At 44.6% G+C, this 18901-nt stretch overlaps 1 protein-coding gene across 1 annotated transcript in view; it reads right to left on the reverse strand.

Moving 5' to 3' along the window:
• Positions 1 to 18700, reverse strand: part of LOC140496210 (uncharacterized) — an 82773-nt gene extending 64073 nt beyond the window's left edge. Inside the window, exons 1-4 of the mRNA XM_072595709.1 lie at positions 18676 to 18700; positions 13972 to 14421; positions 12847 to 12991; positions 690 to 834 (exon numbers count right to left, since the gene is read on the reverse strand). Coding sequence (XP_072451810.1) covers positions 690 to 834; positions 12847 to 12991; positions 13972 to 14421; positions 18676 to 18700 — 765 coding nt within the window. The remainder of the gene's footprint in view (positions 1 to 689; positions 835 to 12846; positions 12992 to 13971; positions 14422 to 18675) is intronic.
• Positions 18701 to 18901: the final 201 nt, after the last annotated feature.

The raw sequence follows: 18901 nt of genomic DNA on the forward strand, positions 1-18901 counted from the left end.
CTGTGTAAAACCAGGATAGCAGCTCATCACCTGGTTCCAGTAACACACAGGGGTCAGGGGGCACCTTCTCAAGAGGCTGTACCATGTGGGGTATACTGGAAACAGCTGGCACCACAGCACCCATCTCCAGGGGGGCACAGGGCCCATGTAGTCTCATCACAAGCAACACTACAAAGCTGGGACTTTCCCCCTTGGTCATTGTTCAGATTATCCAGTTAGAAATAATCTGATTCCATTGAACTGTTGCAGTTAAATATTTGTGTGATCCTTACTCTGGGGGGTATTTAATACTCAAATATTATCAAGTCAGACAATGTCACATTTCATTACTACACCCTTATTGGGCGGCACGGTGGCACAGTGGTTAGCACTGCTGCCTCACAGCGCCTGAGACCCAAGGTTCGATTCCCACCTCAGGCGACTGACTGTGTGGAGGTTGCACGTTCTCCCTGTGTCTGCATGGGTTTCCTCCGGGTGCTCCGGTTTCCTCCCACAGTCCAAAGATGTGCAGGTCAGGTGAATTGGCCATGCTAAATTGACCATAGTGTAAGGTAAGGTGTAAATGTAGGGGTATGGGTGGGTTGTGTTTCGATGGGTCAGTGCGGACTTGTTGGGCTGAAGGGCCTGTTTCCACACTGTAATGTAATCTAATCTCATTTTATTAATTACTGCATTGTGAAAACACTTACCCATGAGAAATTGGCAATAACCTTAAACTCAGAAGCATTCATATCCACTTTGATCACAGCAGCCTTAACATTTGGAAGTACAAAGGTTTCACTGTCCATTGGAAAATCCATATCCATCAGGACCTTACGTAGATCAGACTCCAGGCTGGAAAATGCACAGACAGTTAGCATTGGACTGGATAAGAAACAGGGATTCACACATTAGGGTCAATATTAACTTATTTATTACACTTCAGTCTATGTCATGAAACAAAAACAGTAATTGCTGGTGAAACTCAGCAGGTCTGGTATCTGTGGGGAGAAAGCAGAATGAATGTTCCGAGTCCAGTGACTCTTCATCAGAACCCATCAGCCTTTATCATGATGTCATCACTGTGTGTGCTGAGGGACCAATCATTTACATTTGTTTTAAATGTAAATATGTAAATTAGTTTGACACAACCATGCTGTAAGTTGGCCTTCAATAGATATTGCTGCTTTAATTTAAAATGAAATGGCTCACAGTTTGAATCAAATCCTTCCACAAAATGTTTCTATTTCCTCTGTACGTTTCTGTCCAAATTCACCACCATTTTCTGTCCCGGGTCATTTACAGATTTCAGAGGGACAATGGCAGGGATCCGTGTGAGAAAATGTTTAGGATGAGGCCAAACCTTTCCATGCAGTGAGTTTGATGAAGATGTAGAGAGTGATGCTGCTCTGATACCTTACTGCCGTGCTCAGTGTGATCATAAACATACTGTAATAATTACTAAGGTGTCTGATCTGAGTTTCTGTTAATCCCCAAAGAAACCACATCACCACCACATCAAACATAGCAGCTTCAATGGGGGCATCAGTCTCTTCTCAGTTCCTTCTCAGATGAATCTGAAGAACCATGAGGTAAGATTAAACTGGGAGACAAGAGTATTGTCAGAATTCCTGAAGGCAGCAGCTCAATGGCTTACTCAGCAGGAGGTGCAGTTACTGAACACCGTCGTGACTGACACAAGGTCAGCCAGGTGGATCTCAGAGAATATGAGTTCCCATATCGGGGCTGTTAACCTGGTCCAATTAGGGAGCCCTGGCTGACAGATACAAACTGGAGTGTCCAGGGGTTCTGCTCCCTCCAGGAGCCTGCTCTGAGCTAGCTGGGTCAGTGTTATTGACTACGTTGGTGTCAATAAAGTGTGACTTGGTGATGGGATACCAGCTTTCAGTGAGTTATTTCTGTAATGATGAGAAAAAAGCACATTCCTGAAGAGATCCACTTGCAACAGGTGTCTTTGAGTTGGGCTCAACATTTTTGACATTGTGCTGCTATTTGGGAAGCTTGACTCATTCAATCCTGAAAAACGAAGACTGGGCCCAGAATGTGGAAAAATGCAGTATTTTTTCCGGCAAATCACATTACAGCAGAACACAAGCAATGAGTAATTCTACTGACAGCGCGTGGCCTCACAACCTTTTTGGTTATTAGGAGCCTGAGTTTTCTTGCAGCACCAGACACTAAAACATTTCAAGAGTTGATAGATTTAGTGAAGGTTTGTTTCAGACCCAAGCCTGCTCTCATTCTGAGACACCATCGGTATTACTTGACAGTTTGAGAACCTTTCAGGGAAATCCGTATCAGAGATTTGGTTCAGACAACTGACAGAGGAATATGATTTTGGTTTAACCCTCAGTGAGATGCTGAGACACCGTTTGGTGTGTGGGCTTTATGAGGTGACCATGCAAAAGCACTGACTCGCTGAAGCCCAACAGGACTTCAAACAGGCACTACAACTGGCTTTGTGGTTAGAAAATACAGCAAGTGGAGCTTGAGTTACAGGGTATGTTGGTGGAAGTGGACAGTCTCACCAGGTCGACTGAGCTTGGGAACACCACATGAGGGAAGGCCATTGCACAGCCTCACTCAGGACATATCCTGAACAGAGGGACCCTTGGACAGCCCACAGCAAAACCCCAAAACAAAGCCAGGCCTCGGACAACCAGTTGATGTTTTCTTCTTGATCCGGCCTGGTAGACCATTGTAGTCACAGCCAGTAGGTGGACCCGAGACGGCAAAGGGTCCCACTTGACCTGAATTGAATAAGAACTCACAGGACGTTATCCAGGAGAGTGCACACACTGGAAAGTTCACCAACAGCTGGTTAGGAACAGTTAAAATGCTCCATCATCTCCAAATCAGAACCAATCAAAATAAAGGTTGGGTTAAATGGTCACCCAGTTCCAATGGAGGTCCATAACAGCGCGGCTGTATCAGTGATTGTGGAACCAGTCTTTACCAAAATTCCCTCAGGACTCTAACCCTTAAGTCTGTGTAAGATCTCGGCCAGGCTGAGAGCCTGTACTGGGGACCCTTTCCAGATTAAGGGTACAACTTCAGTTCCAGTCTTTTCTGAGAAGGAGCTGGTTCAGTTCCCACTGATTGTAGTAAAAAGCCCAGACCCAAGCTTGATAGGACAGAACTGGTTGAGATTCATTGAAAAAAGATCCCGAGGCTCCTTCATCTGCACCGGAGCATAAACCTTTCCTTGGGTTGGTGGATTATTACAGAACGTTCATCCACAACCTGGCCTCCATTCTGGCATCCTTCCATCTTCTATTGAAAAAGGGTCAGCCTTGGGAATGGCCTTGGAGCTCAGATGTTGCCTTTAGGGAAGTAGAGAAGCAGCTGTCATTGTCTCAGGTATTTGCTCACTGCAATCCCAAGCGAGATATGGTGTTGATGTGTGATACCTCCCTGTGGGGTATCAGGGTAGTGTTGGGCTCACTGGAGGGCCAATGGAGAGGAACGCTCGATAGTGCATGCTTCCTGGATTTTGGCTAATGCTGAACGAAGATACGCCCAGATAGAGAAGGAAGGTTTTGTGGTCACCTTTGATGTGAGAAAGTTCCACCCGTACCTTTCCGTGTGTACATTTGTAATAGGAACAGACCACAATCCCCTGCTAGGGCTACTTAAAGAGGACTGGGCCATGCCGCCCAGACCTTCAGGATGAATACAGTGGTGGGCTCTTATTCTGAGGCAGACAGTGACAAGTTACAACCCTGTCCGGGAGGCCAAGTGGGAAATGCAGATACATTGAGGCACCTCCCACTGGCCAGTGGTTCCACCACAAGAAGAGTCTGTTCTGGTTTTAAACTTTCTGGACACCCTTCTGGTCACCACCGAAAATATCAGATTGTCGCCACAAAAACATCCCGTCCTGGCAAAACAAACACAGCTGGTGGTGATAGAGGAAAGAACCCATCACCAGAATTGAAACCTTTCTGGACTCAGTGAGACCAGATCACCATATTGTTATGGAGAGCAGGAGTGATTGTCCCGAGTAAAGGTCATTGACAGATACTGGCTGAACTCCACCGGGGTCATCCAGGGGATTCCAAAATGAAGATGTTAGTGAGAAGTTACATCTGCTGGTCAGGATTGGATGATGACATTTCTGCATTGGTGGGGCAGTGCCCAGAGTGCCAACGAAGACACAAATTACCACCAGCAGCTCCCCAACATTTGTGGGAATGACTGGGTAAACCCTGAACTCAGTCACATGTCTACAACGCCAGTCCTTTCACACACTCCGTGTTTTCAGTCATTGTGGATGCTCATTTAAAGTGGTTGGATATGCACAGAATCCATTTGTTCAACACGGGGAAAACGATTGGAAAGGTGCAAGCATCCTCCACAATGCATGGACTCAAGGGAATGTTGGTCACAGACAACGGCCCATTATTCCCAAAGCTGAGTGGCATTAGGCAGGAAGGGACAGCCCCATACCATCCACTGTCCAATGGTCTGGTGGAAAGTGCAGGGCAACCTTTGAAGGTAGGCTCAAAGAAACAGCCATACAGCTTCACGCGATACCAAACTGTCCCAGTTCCTGTTTGATATCAGACCACCCCTCACCCAGCTCCAGGGACAGCTCCAGCAGAGTTGCTAATGGGGACAAGATGCTGCACCAGGTTAAACCTGATCTTCCTGGACCTGGGCAGGGAGGAGGGTAAAACAACATCAGGAACATCAATGCTGGACACAATAGTCCACTCAGCGAGAGAGACAGTTTACCAAAGGGGATGAGGTAGGATTGTCAAAACCACAGGAATGACCCTGCGTGGGTAAGAGGCTTGGTAAATGCAAGGTCAGGTCCCATAAAGTTCAGGAAGGTGAGGCGGTACGGAACAAGCATGTGGATCACATGACAGCTGCAACCATGTAACTGGGGCAGGAACAAACTGTACCCAGCCCCTCAGAACGTCCAGCAAGGCTGTCAGAATCCATGGGGTTCACCCCCTTCACCGAGCATTGAAGAAACCTCTGAGGATGAGATGGCCATGACAGATGTTACAGCCTTGATGCACTTATCGTCTGATGAAGATGTAGAATATGAATCCTGGCTGAGACACTCCGGGTACTGTAGGTGGCCCACAGAATGTACATGCTGCCAATATCCGAGGCATTGTCAGAGGAACTGTATCTGAAGGAAAAATATCCCAGGAGAAGGTACAGGAAAAAGAACAGGCCTCTGTCCCAGGTCTCAGAGGGAAAGGATGTAGTGACTGGAACAAGGTCAGTCAGGTGGATATCCTGGAATATGAGTTCCCTGATTGGGGCTGTTAATCTGGTCCAATCAGGGGGCCCTGGCTGACAGATACAAACAGAGTGTCAGGGGTTCCTCTCCCTCGAGGAGCCAGCTCTGAGCTTGCTCGGTCAGTGTCATGGATTATGTTTGTGTTGGTGACTTGATGACGGGATACCAGCCTTGGTGGAGTTATTTCAAAGACGGAGCTGAAATGGGGGGGAATTAGGGCTTCTTTTCAAGTTCCAACATATTAGTATCAGCCCCACAGTCCAGTGTTGTTGAAGGACCAACGTGAGAAGTTAGATGGGAGGTGTGGACCCGACAGACCCACAGGTACAGAGTCACCAAGCTCTCCATTTGAAACAGAAGCTGCTCCAGGTCAGTGATTCCTTTTCTGCAGTGGGCCCCATTGCTAAAGAGATCCTCATGAAGCAAGGTATTGATGAAGCTTCAGCCAGTTCCAGTCAGTGCCAGCAGCCTTTGATGTTTATTGCAGTCCTGAGAATGTCATTGTTGTGTGTGATTGGTCCGGCCAGATGTCCCAGCAAACAGCCACCTTGTCTCTCCCAAAGATTTATTTAGTGTCACTAATTCATGCGAAGATGCAGCATTGAGAGATAGTTTTGTTTGAACTCTGAATGGTATAATCTCTCAGTTCCTGCAGTCAGAGCAAGGGCTGCCCTTTGTACAGGAGAACCAGAGTACAAAGCAGGCTGGGCTTGAAGTTAACACCATGATGTTGTGGGTAAATCACCACAAGTTCCCTTTAATTTAGCAACTGATTCAGAAATATCACAATCAAATACTGAATTAATTCCTTAAACTTTACTGCATGTAGCGACCAAAATAAGTCCCCTCAAGTAAGTTCAGCCTCACAACCCAACTTCACTATGACCCGATTAATGATGGAATTTAGCACCGACTCCAACCAACAATGTCTCTCTCTGGAGGTTCAGGATTCCATGTCTGTGCAATATTGCTCTTCTGTTACTGAAGAATCCTGAAGATGAAATCTTAAAGCTTTTCCAGTCCTTCAAGTTTCCATCATTGATGATCCTTTAGATTCTTCCATCCACAATACTGACTACTGTGCAGACTGAATTCTTATCAAAAGTAGCTTCCCTGTTCCTGTTACATTTACATTTGGCTGTCTGTTTGAAGACACAACTTTCCTGCAATTAACTGCTTCAGTTCTTCTGCAAGGCAATCATTTGGCCTTGGGGCAGAAGGCAGCCAGTTACCCAGCAGTTATTCAAATGGTTTTTGTTATGTCACAAAGATCGGTGCAGGTGTGGGAGAGGGTTGGCACAGGATACAGTGGGAGATCGATCGGTCACAGATATGAGCGGAGCAATGGTCAATGGAGTTGAATCTGGGTAAGTGTGAGGTGATGTACTTTGGGTGATCAGATGTTAAGGAAAAGTATATGGTGAACAGCAAGACCCTAAACAGCATTGATGCAGAGAAGGATCTTGGGGTTGAAGTCCATAGCTCCCTCAAAGTGACCACGCAAGTAGCTCGGGTGGTAAAGAAAGCATATGACCATGCTTGTCTTTATTCCTCATGGAGTGAATACAAGATTTGGGACGTCAAGTTGCAGCTTTACAAGACTTTGATTCAGCCACATTTAGAATGCTGCATTCAATTCTGGTCAGCACATTGCAGGATGGCAATAATGGAGGCTTTGGACAGGGTGCAGAAGAGGTTTATCAGGATGCTGCCTGGGGTAGAGGGTATGACCGAGAGGGAGAGAGTAGACATACTCAGGTTGTTTTCTCTGGAGCAGCAGAGGCTGAGGGGAGACTCGATGGAAGTCTATAAAATGGTGAGATGCATAGATACAGTATCATTCAGAATCTTTTTCCTCAGAGTTGAAATGTCTAATACTCATGGGCATGGTTATAAGGTGAGAAGGGGAAAGTTGAAAGGAGATGTGAGAGTCATGTATTTTTCACAGTGAGTGGGAGGAGTCTGGAACATGCTGCCAGGGGTGGGGGTAGAGGCAGATCCATGGGGCCTTTCAGAGACTTTTAGATAAGCACATGAATAGGCAAGGAATGGAGGGAAATAGCACAAGGAAAGGCAGGAAGGGATTAGTTTAATTTGGCTTCATGTTTGGCAAAACATTGTGGGCCGAAGGGCCTATTCCTGTGCTGTACTGCTCTATGATCATGAAGTGGGGGGTGTTAGTGTTGGACTGGGGTGGACAAAGTTAAAAATCACACAACACCAGGTTATATCTGATGAAGGAGCAGTGCTCTGAAAGCTCAGACTTCCAAATAAATCTGTTTGGCTATAACTTGGTGTTGGGTGGTTTTTCAGTAATATTTCATGCTCGTTCTTGCAAGAAGATTGAGCTGAATTGTCATTGGATTCCAGATGGGTGCCCTTACTGAATCAGTGCATTTACGATGAACACAATTGCCCCTGGGAGGGCAACACAATCAAAGAATTAAACTTCATCCCCAAAGTGAAAACCATTTGGTGGCAGTCATTTTGTTTTCTTGTTCAGTGTAATTTGAATTGAAAATTGTAAGGTTTCATAGAAACATGAAGAATAGGAGCAGAGTAGGCCATTCGGCCCTTTGAGCTTGATCTACCATTCAGTATGATCATGGCTGTTGGTCCCCTCATCTACATCATGAATATATATTGTGAATAACTGGGACCCAAGCATCACTCCATGTGGTACCCCACTACTTACCGCCTGTCACTAAGATAAAGACCGATTGATTCCTGCTCTTTGTTTCCTGTCTGCCAACCAGCTCTCTATCGATGACAGTGCACTACCACCAAACCCACACACTTTAATTTCACATTAACCTCTTCTGTGAGAACGAACCAAAAGCCTTCTGGAAATCCAAGTAGACCTCATCCACTGGATACCCCCTTAATAACTTTTCTAGTTAGATTCTCAAAACCTTCCACTGGATTTGCCAAGCATGGCTTCCCTTTCCTTAGTCTACAATGACTCAGTCCAGTCATCTCACTGCTTTCTAATGCACTGTTATTAAATCTTTCCAAATGGACTCTTGCATTTTGCTAAATCCTGCTGATAGGCTCCCTCCTCTATAAATCCCTGTTTGCTCTCTTTGTAATATACTGGGTTAAATTAATAACCCTCCAATCCATTGGAACTGTTCCAGAGTCGAGAGAATTCTGAAAGATTCCCACCAATGCATCCACTATTTCTCAGGCCACTTCCTTAATTACTCTCGGATGGAGATTGTCAGGCCCTGGGCAGTTATTTATCTTCAATCCCATCAGTTTCTCCAATTGTTTTCCTTCAGTTCCTCCCTCTCACTAGATCCTGATTCCCTCAACATATTTCAAATGTTATTTATGAAAATCAGACCAAACTCTGTATTTAAATGGCCTGCCATCTCTTTGTGCCCCATTATAACTTCCCTCTTTCTGATTGTAACTGATAGAAATTTGTCTTCAATCATCTTTCTCTCGGCAATATCTCCACAAGCTTCTACATTCAGTTTGTATCTTTCCCACGAGCTTACTCTCATATTCTATGTTCCCTCTCTTTATCAATCCTTTTGTCCTCCTTCGTTAAATTATAAACTGGGCTCCCAATCCTCAGGTCGGCTGTTTACTTTATGTCTGTTCTTTGGATCGAATGATATCTATAATTTCCTTTGGGAGCCATGGTCAGGTCACCATTCAGGCCACCATTTTATTGCATTGCCAGGCAGGAATGGAAATTGTTGCAGTTCCTCAGTGTTCTGTAAATGTTTGCCATTGCCTGTACACCATCATTACTTTAGGTAACATTCCCCAGTTTGATCATGGACAGCACATGCTTCATACTATCACTGTTTCCTTTATTTAGATTCAGTACCTGAGTCTCAGAATCAGCTCCGTTACTCTCCATCTGAGTGAGGAATTCTATCATGTTATGATCACTCTTTCCCAAGGAACCTCTGACATTAACACTTCCAATTATTCCTTCCTCATGACACAATACTCAGTCTAGGATGCCCTATTCTCTATTTCGTTCATCAACACATTGATCCAGAAAATCATCTTGTAAACACACTGGAATTCCTCTTCCTCCAGCATTGGTACTGACTTGATTTGCCCAATCCATCTTCAGATTAAAGTTACCCTTATTTACCATGTACCTTTATTTCCTGTTTCCATGATTTCCTGTTTAATGCCGACTTTACCATAACATTGTTGTGGTATAGACAACTCCCACTATCGTTTTATGTCCCTAGGTGTTTGTAAGCTCCACCCATACAGATTCCATTTCATTGGAGCCATTATCCTTCATTACTATTGTGTAAATTGTTCTTTAACCAGCAAATGTTCCTCTCCCTCCTTTTCCCTTTTTGTCTGTTCTATCATTTGTTTTTGTCCTGGCTTCCTCCTCTGTCTCCCTGGATAGGTTCCCATCCCCCTGCTATTTCAGTTTGAATCCTCCCCAACCAGACTGGGAAATAATCCCAGCAGGACATCAGTAACAGTCCAGCACAAGTGTACACCATCCAGACTGTACAAGTCCCACCGCCCCCAGAATACTCCAATGCCCCAGTAATCTGACACCCTACCCCTCACACCATCTCTCCAGCCACATATTCAACTGATGTATCCTGCTATTTCTACTCTGACTTGCACATGGTATTGGGATCAATCCTGAGATCACGGCCTTTGACAATGTCCTTTGTAACTTGTTTCCTAACTCCCCACATTCTAGTGAGTTTTGAGAAGATTTGTAACTCAGATTGAGGTTCTGGATGGAGGATTGCTCGCTGAGCTGGAAGGTTCATTTTCAGATGTTTCATCGCTGTACTAAGTAACATCATCAGTGAACCTCTGGATGAAGCTTCACCTGAAGGCTCACTGATGATGTTACCCAGTACGGTGACGAAACATCTGAAATCGAATCCCAATATTCTGCTTGTATGACCCCATTCCATTTTTTAACCCATGATGTTGATATCTGTGCAGTCTACAACCATTGGCTGTTCACCCTTCCACTCCAAACTGTTCCTCCTCTCCAATCCAGCAGAGCCAACCACGGTGCAACAGATTTTAGAGTCACTACATTCCTCTGAGAGGCCATTACCCCCAGCAGGATCCATTGTGGGTCTATCTGTTTTGCAGGGGGATAGCCACAGGGGATTCCTGCACTTGCTGCATCGTTCTGTGACTCGGCCCGGTGATCAACTATTCACTTTCTCACTTTGGAGTCTAAGCCTGTGATGTGACCATCTCTCTGTACGTGTTATCCTCGATACCCTCAGCCTCCCAGATGCTCCACAGTGTCCCCAGTCTCTGCTCCAGCTCTGAAACCCAGGCTCCCTTCCAGTAGCTGCAGCTGGAGCCACTTCCTGCACATGTTCTGGTCCCACTTTCCCCACAGAGCAGGAGGAGCACACCACAGCATTGAGATCTACTCCCATGACTTTCTGCTCAATTAGACCCTCAGATTGTCTGTAAAATCAATAACGCTGATTTTTTCCAGGTTCTTCTTCTCTGGGCCACAGCACTATTGCACTTGTAAACTATAAACCCAAAATAAAGACGTTAAGTGATAAAAATAAACTAAACGCTCACCCAACTGTATTCAGTAAATCACCTGCTTCTTCTTGCCCCACATGACTATTTGAATCTTCCCAGAGTGCCTCACTATGATGCTGACTGTGGGACACCCTTCCCAGAGTGCCTCACTATGATGCTGACTGTGGGACACCCTTCCCAGAGTGCCTCACTATGATGCTGACTGTGGGACACCCTTCCCAGAGTGCCTCACAACGATGCTGACTGTGGGACACCCTTCCCAGAGTGCCTCACTATGATGCTGACTGTGGGACACCCTTCCCAGAGTGCCTCACTATGATGCTGACTGTGGGACACCCTTCCCAGAGTGCCTCACTATGATGCTTAGTGTGGGACACCCTTCCCAGAGGGCCTCACTATGATGCTGACTGTGGGACACCCTTCCCAGAGTGCCTCACTATAATGCTGACTGTGGGACACCCTTCCCAGAGTGCCTCACTGAGTTGCTGACTGTGGGACACCGTTCCCAGAGTGCCTCACTGTGATGCTGACTGTGGGACACCCTTCCCAGAGTGCCTCACTGTGATGCTGAGTGTGGGACACCCTTCCCAGAGTGCCTCACTATGATGCTGACTGTGGGACACCCTTCCCAGAGTGCCTCACTATGTTGCTGAGTGTGGGACACCCTTCCCAGAGTGCCTCACTATGATGCTGACTGTGGGACACCCTTCCCAGAGTGCTTCACTATGATGCTGACTGTGGGACACCCTTCCCAAACTGCTTCATCGTGATGCTGACTGTGAGACACTCTTCCGAAACTGCTTCACCGTGATGCTGACTGTGGGACACCCTTCCCAAACTGCTTCACCGTGATGCTGACTGTGGGACACCCTTCCCAGACTGCTTCACCATGATGCTGACTGAGGGACACCCTTCCCAGAGTGCTTCACCGTGATGTTAATGATACAATACTCATATCTGACGATTTCAGTTGAGTGTCCTTGTGAGTGATGAGCAGTCTTTATCGAGATGAATGATGATCTTCCCTTTGCTTCATGCTCCCTTTCCTGTTGCTGCCCTTGCACCTTCAGTGACCTGTCAGCCTCCACCGTTTCTATCCTTCCCCTTTATATAACCATCAACGTTCCCACTTTACCCTCAGAGCCCATGGTTCTGTGAATTGCGATGCCCTCGTTGGCCATACACCTCCTCCATGTTGTGGCTAAAGTAGTAGCACCTTGTGAAAACCATCCCTCCCTTAGCTTTCCATCCCATTCCATGCTTCAAGAAATTCCAGCCTTCCATTTTGAATTTCCTCCTTTCACTCCCACCATTCCCTCATCAACCCAATCCAATGAACCTGATCCTCAGACCTGAGATTCCTGCTTTCCCCAGGAGTCCATGGAAAGGACCCTGAAAAGCCCCTGACCATTAATACCCAAACCTCCAGCTCGGACCATGTCCGAGTCCCCAGAGTAACTTGGGCAGGCCAGCCTCGAATGAGAGCCAGCCCAAAGACAGGTGTCCCCACAGCACCCCAGCTGATGTACCTGTGATCTCCAACCTGCTTGAACTTTACCTCAGGGCTGTTCCTGGCCTGTTCCCTGGACTGCAGGGATCCCCACATTCTGGGAGACTGTGGCCAAGCCCCTGGACTGGGATTAGATGAGCTCCTTGACACATAGTCCCCTTCACTCCACTAAGGACTGGTCCCTCTGACCTTTAGACAGAGCCATTTGCTTGAAGCCCATGCAAATTGTTGCCACATAAGCTGCTGCCACAAGCTCCCGGTGTGAGATTGACAGAGCCCAGTGCTGTACAACAACATGTCCAGCCCCTTGACTGCTCAGTGCTCCCAACAATGGCACGCTGCCTGCCTCTCCCTCTGCTGCTAAAAAGCAATGCAGGCCACAGAGCCTCCAAGTCAGTGCAAAAAGTGTCAGTTTGAATGAAATGGCAGAATACAGTGTGCAGGCTCATTTTTACTGGGTTGATGAACTTGAATTAAAACATTTGAACTAAGCCCCTTCACTACATCACCTTTTAAACATTGTTTTTAACTTCAAGTTGTTCACACTTACCCGACTGAAATGTTCCCCTCACATTGCCCCAGGATTCTGTTGGTCAGTAACATTGCATAGCGAGCATCATTTAGTTTCAATTGTCCTTTCCTTGTCAGGTCAGTCAATTTGTTTTTCTGATTTATGCAATCAGCCAATGGGGATTCTAATAGGAAAGATACCGTTAGAAAGAAGAGGGAATCTCAACATTTCAATATCAGGAAAGTATGTCAAACTTTGAAATGTTATGTCCATGTGTTTGCAAATTGCAGCTTGATGTAAAAAAGGCTTTGTGTACACACATCTCCATCTTTGTGTTGAACTCTGTCCTGAACAATACAATTAAAATTGTGAAACACTAACAGGAAATGCTGGAACTACCCAGCAGGCCTGCAGCATCTGGGGAGAGGGAAACTGAATGGACGTGGTAACTTAATGATGTCCAGCAAGATCTTTCTCCCGAGTGAAAGGTCCCGCATCAGAAACAGGAACAATACAAGGAAAGGAGAAAGGAAGCTTGGGACTGGGAAAGGAAATCACTTGTGGTCCTGGTAGAGCATCGGGAACATTAAACTCTCAACATGGGTCCTGATAAATAGCTGAAATCTTTACATCTGTTGTGATTATTATCAATCATCTAATTTACCAAAAACCTTTCAGTTTTATTAGATTACAATTGAGTCTGGTTAGAACAGACATTGGCAAATCTAGCTGGACAGGAACTAATATTCCTGGAATACTGGGAGAAGTTTACCTGTGAGAAATATACTCTCAAGCTTAAAGAAATGCATATTCCACAATCTGGGTTTAAAGCCATCGATCCTTTTCATTAAGCAGGTCATGAAATTAATTGTGTTGTGACATAAAATTAACATTATTTACAAAATCAAGGTGTTGTTTTTAGTGCTCATCTGGTGCTCCATAATATAGCCCAGGCCTCCCATCTCCCCCTCCCCATTGACTGGGGACATCTCTGAAGACAGGGAGCAGCACACACCCCCCACTCACACTTTCCTCCTCCTGTGGTTGGAGGAGAAACAGAGAAAGCCTGGGCCTATGTTTCTATTTTATTCTTTATCTGTGATAAATAGAGTCATCGAGTCACATATCTATGATTCACAATGTGTCAGTTATTATTCTACTCACCCCATGCTCCTTCAGATCCAGTAAATTCCAAATAAGAAGCATTTTCCATGTGAACTGGACTGAAGTCTGACTGATTTATGTAAATAAGGTCTCTCAGCAACGGTGAACTCTTGTGTGAACTGCTATTGGTGAGAGTGAAATGTTGACAACATTTCCCTCCAGTGGACATGGCAGTTGGATACGACTTTCCAATATCACCACGGGTTATGTAGAGTTGGCCAACGGATCCTTTCCAGGTGATGCAGATTTCTGATGAAGCTGCAGGTGTAGGTGCTGCAGGATCTTGTGTCCAGGAAGATGAACCATTCCCAATGAGATGAGCTTCTATTTCTAAGCCTGTTTTCTTTACAGACACTTTCAATGAACATGGGTCTGGGCCAATGTAGTGATGAAATTTATTAATGTGACTGTTCAGGTATCCACAAACTGTAAACTCAGCACCAACGATTGCTGCAAATATAATCACAAAGTAAGCATTAATCAACACCTGAGAAGTCTTCTCAGAAACTTTTAAAATCAATACTGTGACTTTGCTGGAAAATTGAGGGAACTCCCACACCAATTGCATTATCAGGAATTGATAATCAGGAACAACAACAACTTTTTTTTCATACCACCTTTAGAGTAATAAAATGTTGCAAGGCCCTTCAAAAGTGGGTTCTCAAACAAAACTTTGATGCCATTGTAAGGTCTCAATAGTATTTGTAAAACACAGGCTAAAATATTAAAACATTTTGCTGGTTAGAATTATATAAGGATGGAGTCAAGAACTGGGTGAAGAATAGACAGTGTCTGTGTCGTAAGTAATGTTGTAATATGTTGTATAAAGCTGGGAGTTGGCTGTAACCCAGGTGAGTTGATTTTACATTTTATGATGATCAGACTCACTGTCCTTGTATACACATGAAAATATACAACTGTTTGACCTGTTTCCTCAATCCTCCATCAACTTATCAAGTTGTGTGATAAAATAAGGCCACAGTCAAAGGCTTTGAGCTTGCCAACACTGAGATGGAGGAAGTTATAGCTTTTACAAACCAGAACCCTGGAAAAGGGATCAGGCAATGTAAAGGCAATAGGTAGTACCGAACAGCAAAGTGACAGTGTGAGTTTAATCTGTAACTTTGATGAAATGAGCTTGCCTGAGATTTTGCACTGAAAGGTGATCGCATGTTCAGAGAGTTCACAATATTCCCTCCTCCTGCCGTGTCTGTTCCCTTCCTCAGCATGAGCCTGTCACCAAGGAAGAAGGTCAGGAACAGAATCTCGTGTCATATCCTGCTCACTGAGGAGACCTTTCACCAAACTGAATGACTTCGCTGCTGGAGAGGTTATTGGACTTTGACTGGAGGAAGTTTCAGGATTCAGGAGGATAAATGTACTTTTCCAATTTTTTATTCAGCTTTTGAACTTTTTATAACGAGTTGTGTGAAGGGAACCAGCTCCCTGTTTTCTCACTCCTATTAGTCAGCTGCAAAAACATTTTATTTATTTTGTTCAGCTTACAGTGATGATCTTTCAACTTCAACCAAGTTCACTACACAATGCAAGAGCCCATTTTCAAGCCTTTCTTAAATGAAAAGGGACTTTTATGACTCACTTGATTCAAGAACCAATGATTAAAATGAACAGACGCACACATACACAGAGGGAGGAAGTTCAAAATAGACAGTGGTAAAGGCAGTGAGAATAATGTTGATGTGGCCTTAGACACCTTGGGGTGTTACTTCTTAACCTGAAATCAGAGTTTAGTGACTTTTATCCTCAACAGTAACAGAATCTGTCGATCTTTGAATTCTTGGTGAACAGTTGTTTCTCAAATTTACTTTTTCACTGGGTACTGTTTCTGAATAGTTTGAATAGAGATAGTCAGCATGGTTTGTGAGGGCCAGGTCATGCCTCACAAACTTTATTGAATTCTTTGCTGATAAGACAAAACATGTTGATGAAGGTAGAGCAGTGGATGTGGTGTACATGGATTTCAGTAAGGCATTTGATAAGATTCCCCGTGGTAGGCTCATACAGAAAGTAAGGAGGCATGGGATACAGGGAAACTGTCTGTCTGAATACAGAATTGGCTGGCCCAGAGAAGACAGAGAGTGATGGTTGATGGAAAGTATTCACCTGGAGCTTGGTGAACAGTGGTGTTCTGCTGGGAACAGTTCTGGGACCTCTGTTCTTTGTGATGTTTATAAATGAGTAAGATGAAGAAGTGGAAAGATAGCTTAGTAAGTTTGTTGATGACACAAAGATTGGTGGAGTTGTGGAGAGTGCAGAGGGCTGTTGTAGGTTGCAACAGGATATTGACAGGATGCAGGACTGGGCTGATTAGTGGCAGATGGCATTCGACCTGGAAAAGTGTGAAGCTGTTCTCATTGGAAAGTTGAATTTGAATGCTGAATACAGGATTGAAGGCATGATTCTTGGCAGTGTGGAGGAACAGAAGGATATTGGGTTCCATGTCCATAGATCCCTCAAAGTTGCCACCCAGGTTGATAGGGTTGTTAAGAAGGTGTATGGAGTGTTAGCTTTCATGAGCAGGGGGATTGAGTTTTCGAACTACGAGGTTATGCTGCAGCTCTACAGAGCCCTGAAATGTTGTGTTCAGTTCGAGTTGCCTCATTATTGGAAAGCTTTCAAAAAGGTGCAGAGGAGATTTACCAGGACATTACCTGGACTGGAGGGCATGACATCTGAAGAAAGGAGCTAGGGTTTTTCTCATTGGAGCGAAGAAGGATGACTTGATAGAGATGTTCAGAGGCATAGAAAGAGTGGATTGCCAGAGAGTTTTTCCCATGGTAGAATGTCTATCATGAAGGGGCATAATTTTAAAGTAATTGGTGGAAGATTTAGTGAAGATATCAGATGAAGGTTCTTTACTCAGAGAGTGGGGCGTGGGTGGGGGAGTTGGAATGTGGAATGCACTGCCAGCAGTGGTAGTAGAGTCAGATACATTAGGGACATTTAAGTGAATCTTGGATAGGCACATGGAAGATCGTACAAGGAAGGGTGAATCGGTGAGTCTGATCTAAGAGGAGGATAAAAGACTGGCACAACATTGAGGGCCGAATGGCCTGTACTGTGCTGGACTAATCTATGTCTGTCAGCAGCATTTGTGTGATAACTTTATCTCTACAATTGTCTTAATTTGTTACTTTACCTTCGACGAACTCTGTTTGTATCGTGTTAATTTTCTGTCTCTCTTTTCAACAGTCAATGATGGGAAATGTACAGGAATCACATTAACACTGGGACCAATGTTCACACTGAGATACATAATCCATCCCATTGGATCACCAGCCTCATACAGCATTGAAAATAAACTGGGGAATTTAAAAGAAGTGAAACAAAGTAAGTGCTGAGAAATGAATTACCTTTCCCAATGTGAAAGCTGAAGAAACAGAACAGAAGGCATTGAGAGTTGATCAGTCTGTGAAAGGAGCTGGTTTTGAGAGGCATCTTCCACTGGGTTCCTCCTCTGGAAAATCAACATTGGGAATATGAGAGCACAGGGTGAGGATCACACAAATGGTGGTTACATCCAAAACATACAAAATTACATGGAGTTAAATGATGACCTGTCATTGTACCAACGCCCAGTGACACCAATTGACAGGGTGTAGCTCCCATTTGAAATCACCGTGTTCGGTGAATTTTGGGGGAAATTATTGAGATTTTATTGGAGTGAAAACCTCAGCTGGAGTTGTCAGGCTGCTGGGACTCAGCTGTGAGTGACCAAGTGAAACAGGGACTGATAGAGGCTGAGGGCAGCTCATCTGTCCTTGTTAGTTCATGGTCTGAGGAGACCAGAGACCCCAATCTTCATTCTCCTCATGTTTTTAATCATTCAGGACCATACATTATGAAAAAGAGTGAATCAAATTACACCACTGCAGAATATTTAAGGCAGGAATCAGACCAGCCACAATTACTGGGCAAATGGATGAATAGCGCTGAAAATGTGTTGCTGGAAAAGCACAGCAGGTCAGGCAGCATTCTGAAGAACGGCTCAAGCCCGAAACGTCGATTCTCCTGCTCCTTGGATGCTGCCTGACCTGCTGTGCTTTTCCAGCAACACATTTTCAGCTCTGATCTCCAGCATCTGCAGTCCTCACTTTCTCCTCCAAATAGATGAATAATCAATTGAAAACACACATGATTATTCGGACCATAACCGATAGACCTGCTACTGGCAACGTCTGGTTTATAGGTTTGGGGGAAGATTTGAAGTGGTTCAAGTGATAAATTGGGGATAGGGTCAGAGGGTATTAGTTCAGATTAGGTGTTCAAGTTGGGAATCAGGGTGACTGATGTAAATTGGGTTTTGGGGATGGGGTTTGGGAGTTGGGGTTAATGCTGAGGGTTTTTAGTTAAGAAGTGGGGATGGTATATTGGTGAAAGTTTAACCCAGCAAGACCAGTTTCCTCATTGTGACACCAGTTACTGTTAATACCACTCATGTCAATGCTGTCGACATCACAAGCATTCTGTAAAGGAATGAACAATAGATAAAAAGGTGTGTAATGGAAGAACTGAACTGGGACAGAGCATTTAGTAAGGGGTTTCAGAATGATACTGAACAAACCAATTTCAATGGTCTGAACAATATGAAAATAACTACTCAATACAGCACAGAATGGTCAGACATAAGAATGTAACTGTTTAAAAGTTTAAAGTGAGGGTTTTATAATACACTGGTCTCACCTTTCTTGGATTTTTGAGTTCGCATCTTGTCACCAAAAACATATACATTCATTCATTAAACAATATTCAAAAGGAGTATATTAATAATATGAAGATTGCTCCCTGTTTCAAACGTGGAAAGGCGAGAGAAACCCAAACTGCTCAATGGGAAATGGTCTTTCCAGGGAGATATTGTTAATGTCCCTCAGGTACGAATCTGTCAGGATGAACACAGAATACGGCTTTA

Source organism: Chiloscyllium punctatum, chromosome 26 (assembly GCF_047496795.1).
Source record: "Chiloscyllium punctatum isolate Juve2018m chromosome 26, sChiPun1.3, whole genome shotgun sequence".
Classification (NCBI taxonomy): Eukaryota; Metazoa; Chordata; class Chondrichthyes; order Orectolobiformes; family Hemiscylliidae; genus Chiloscyllium; species Chiloscyllium punctatum.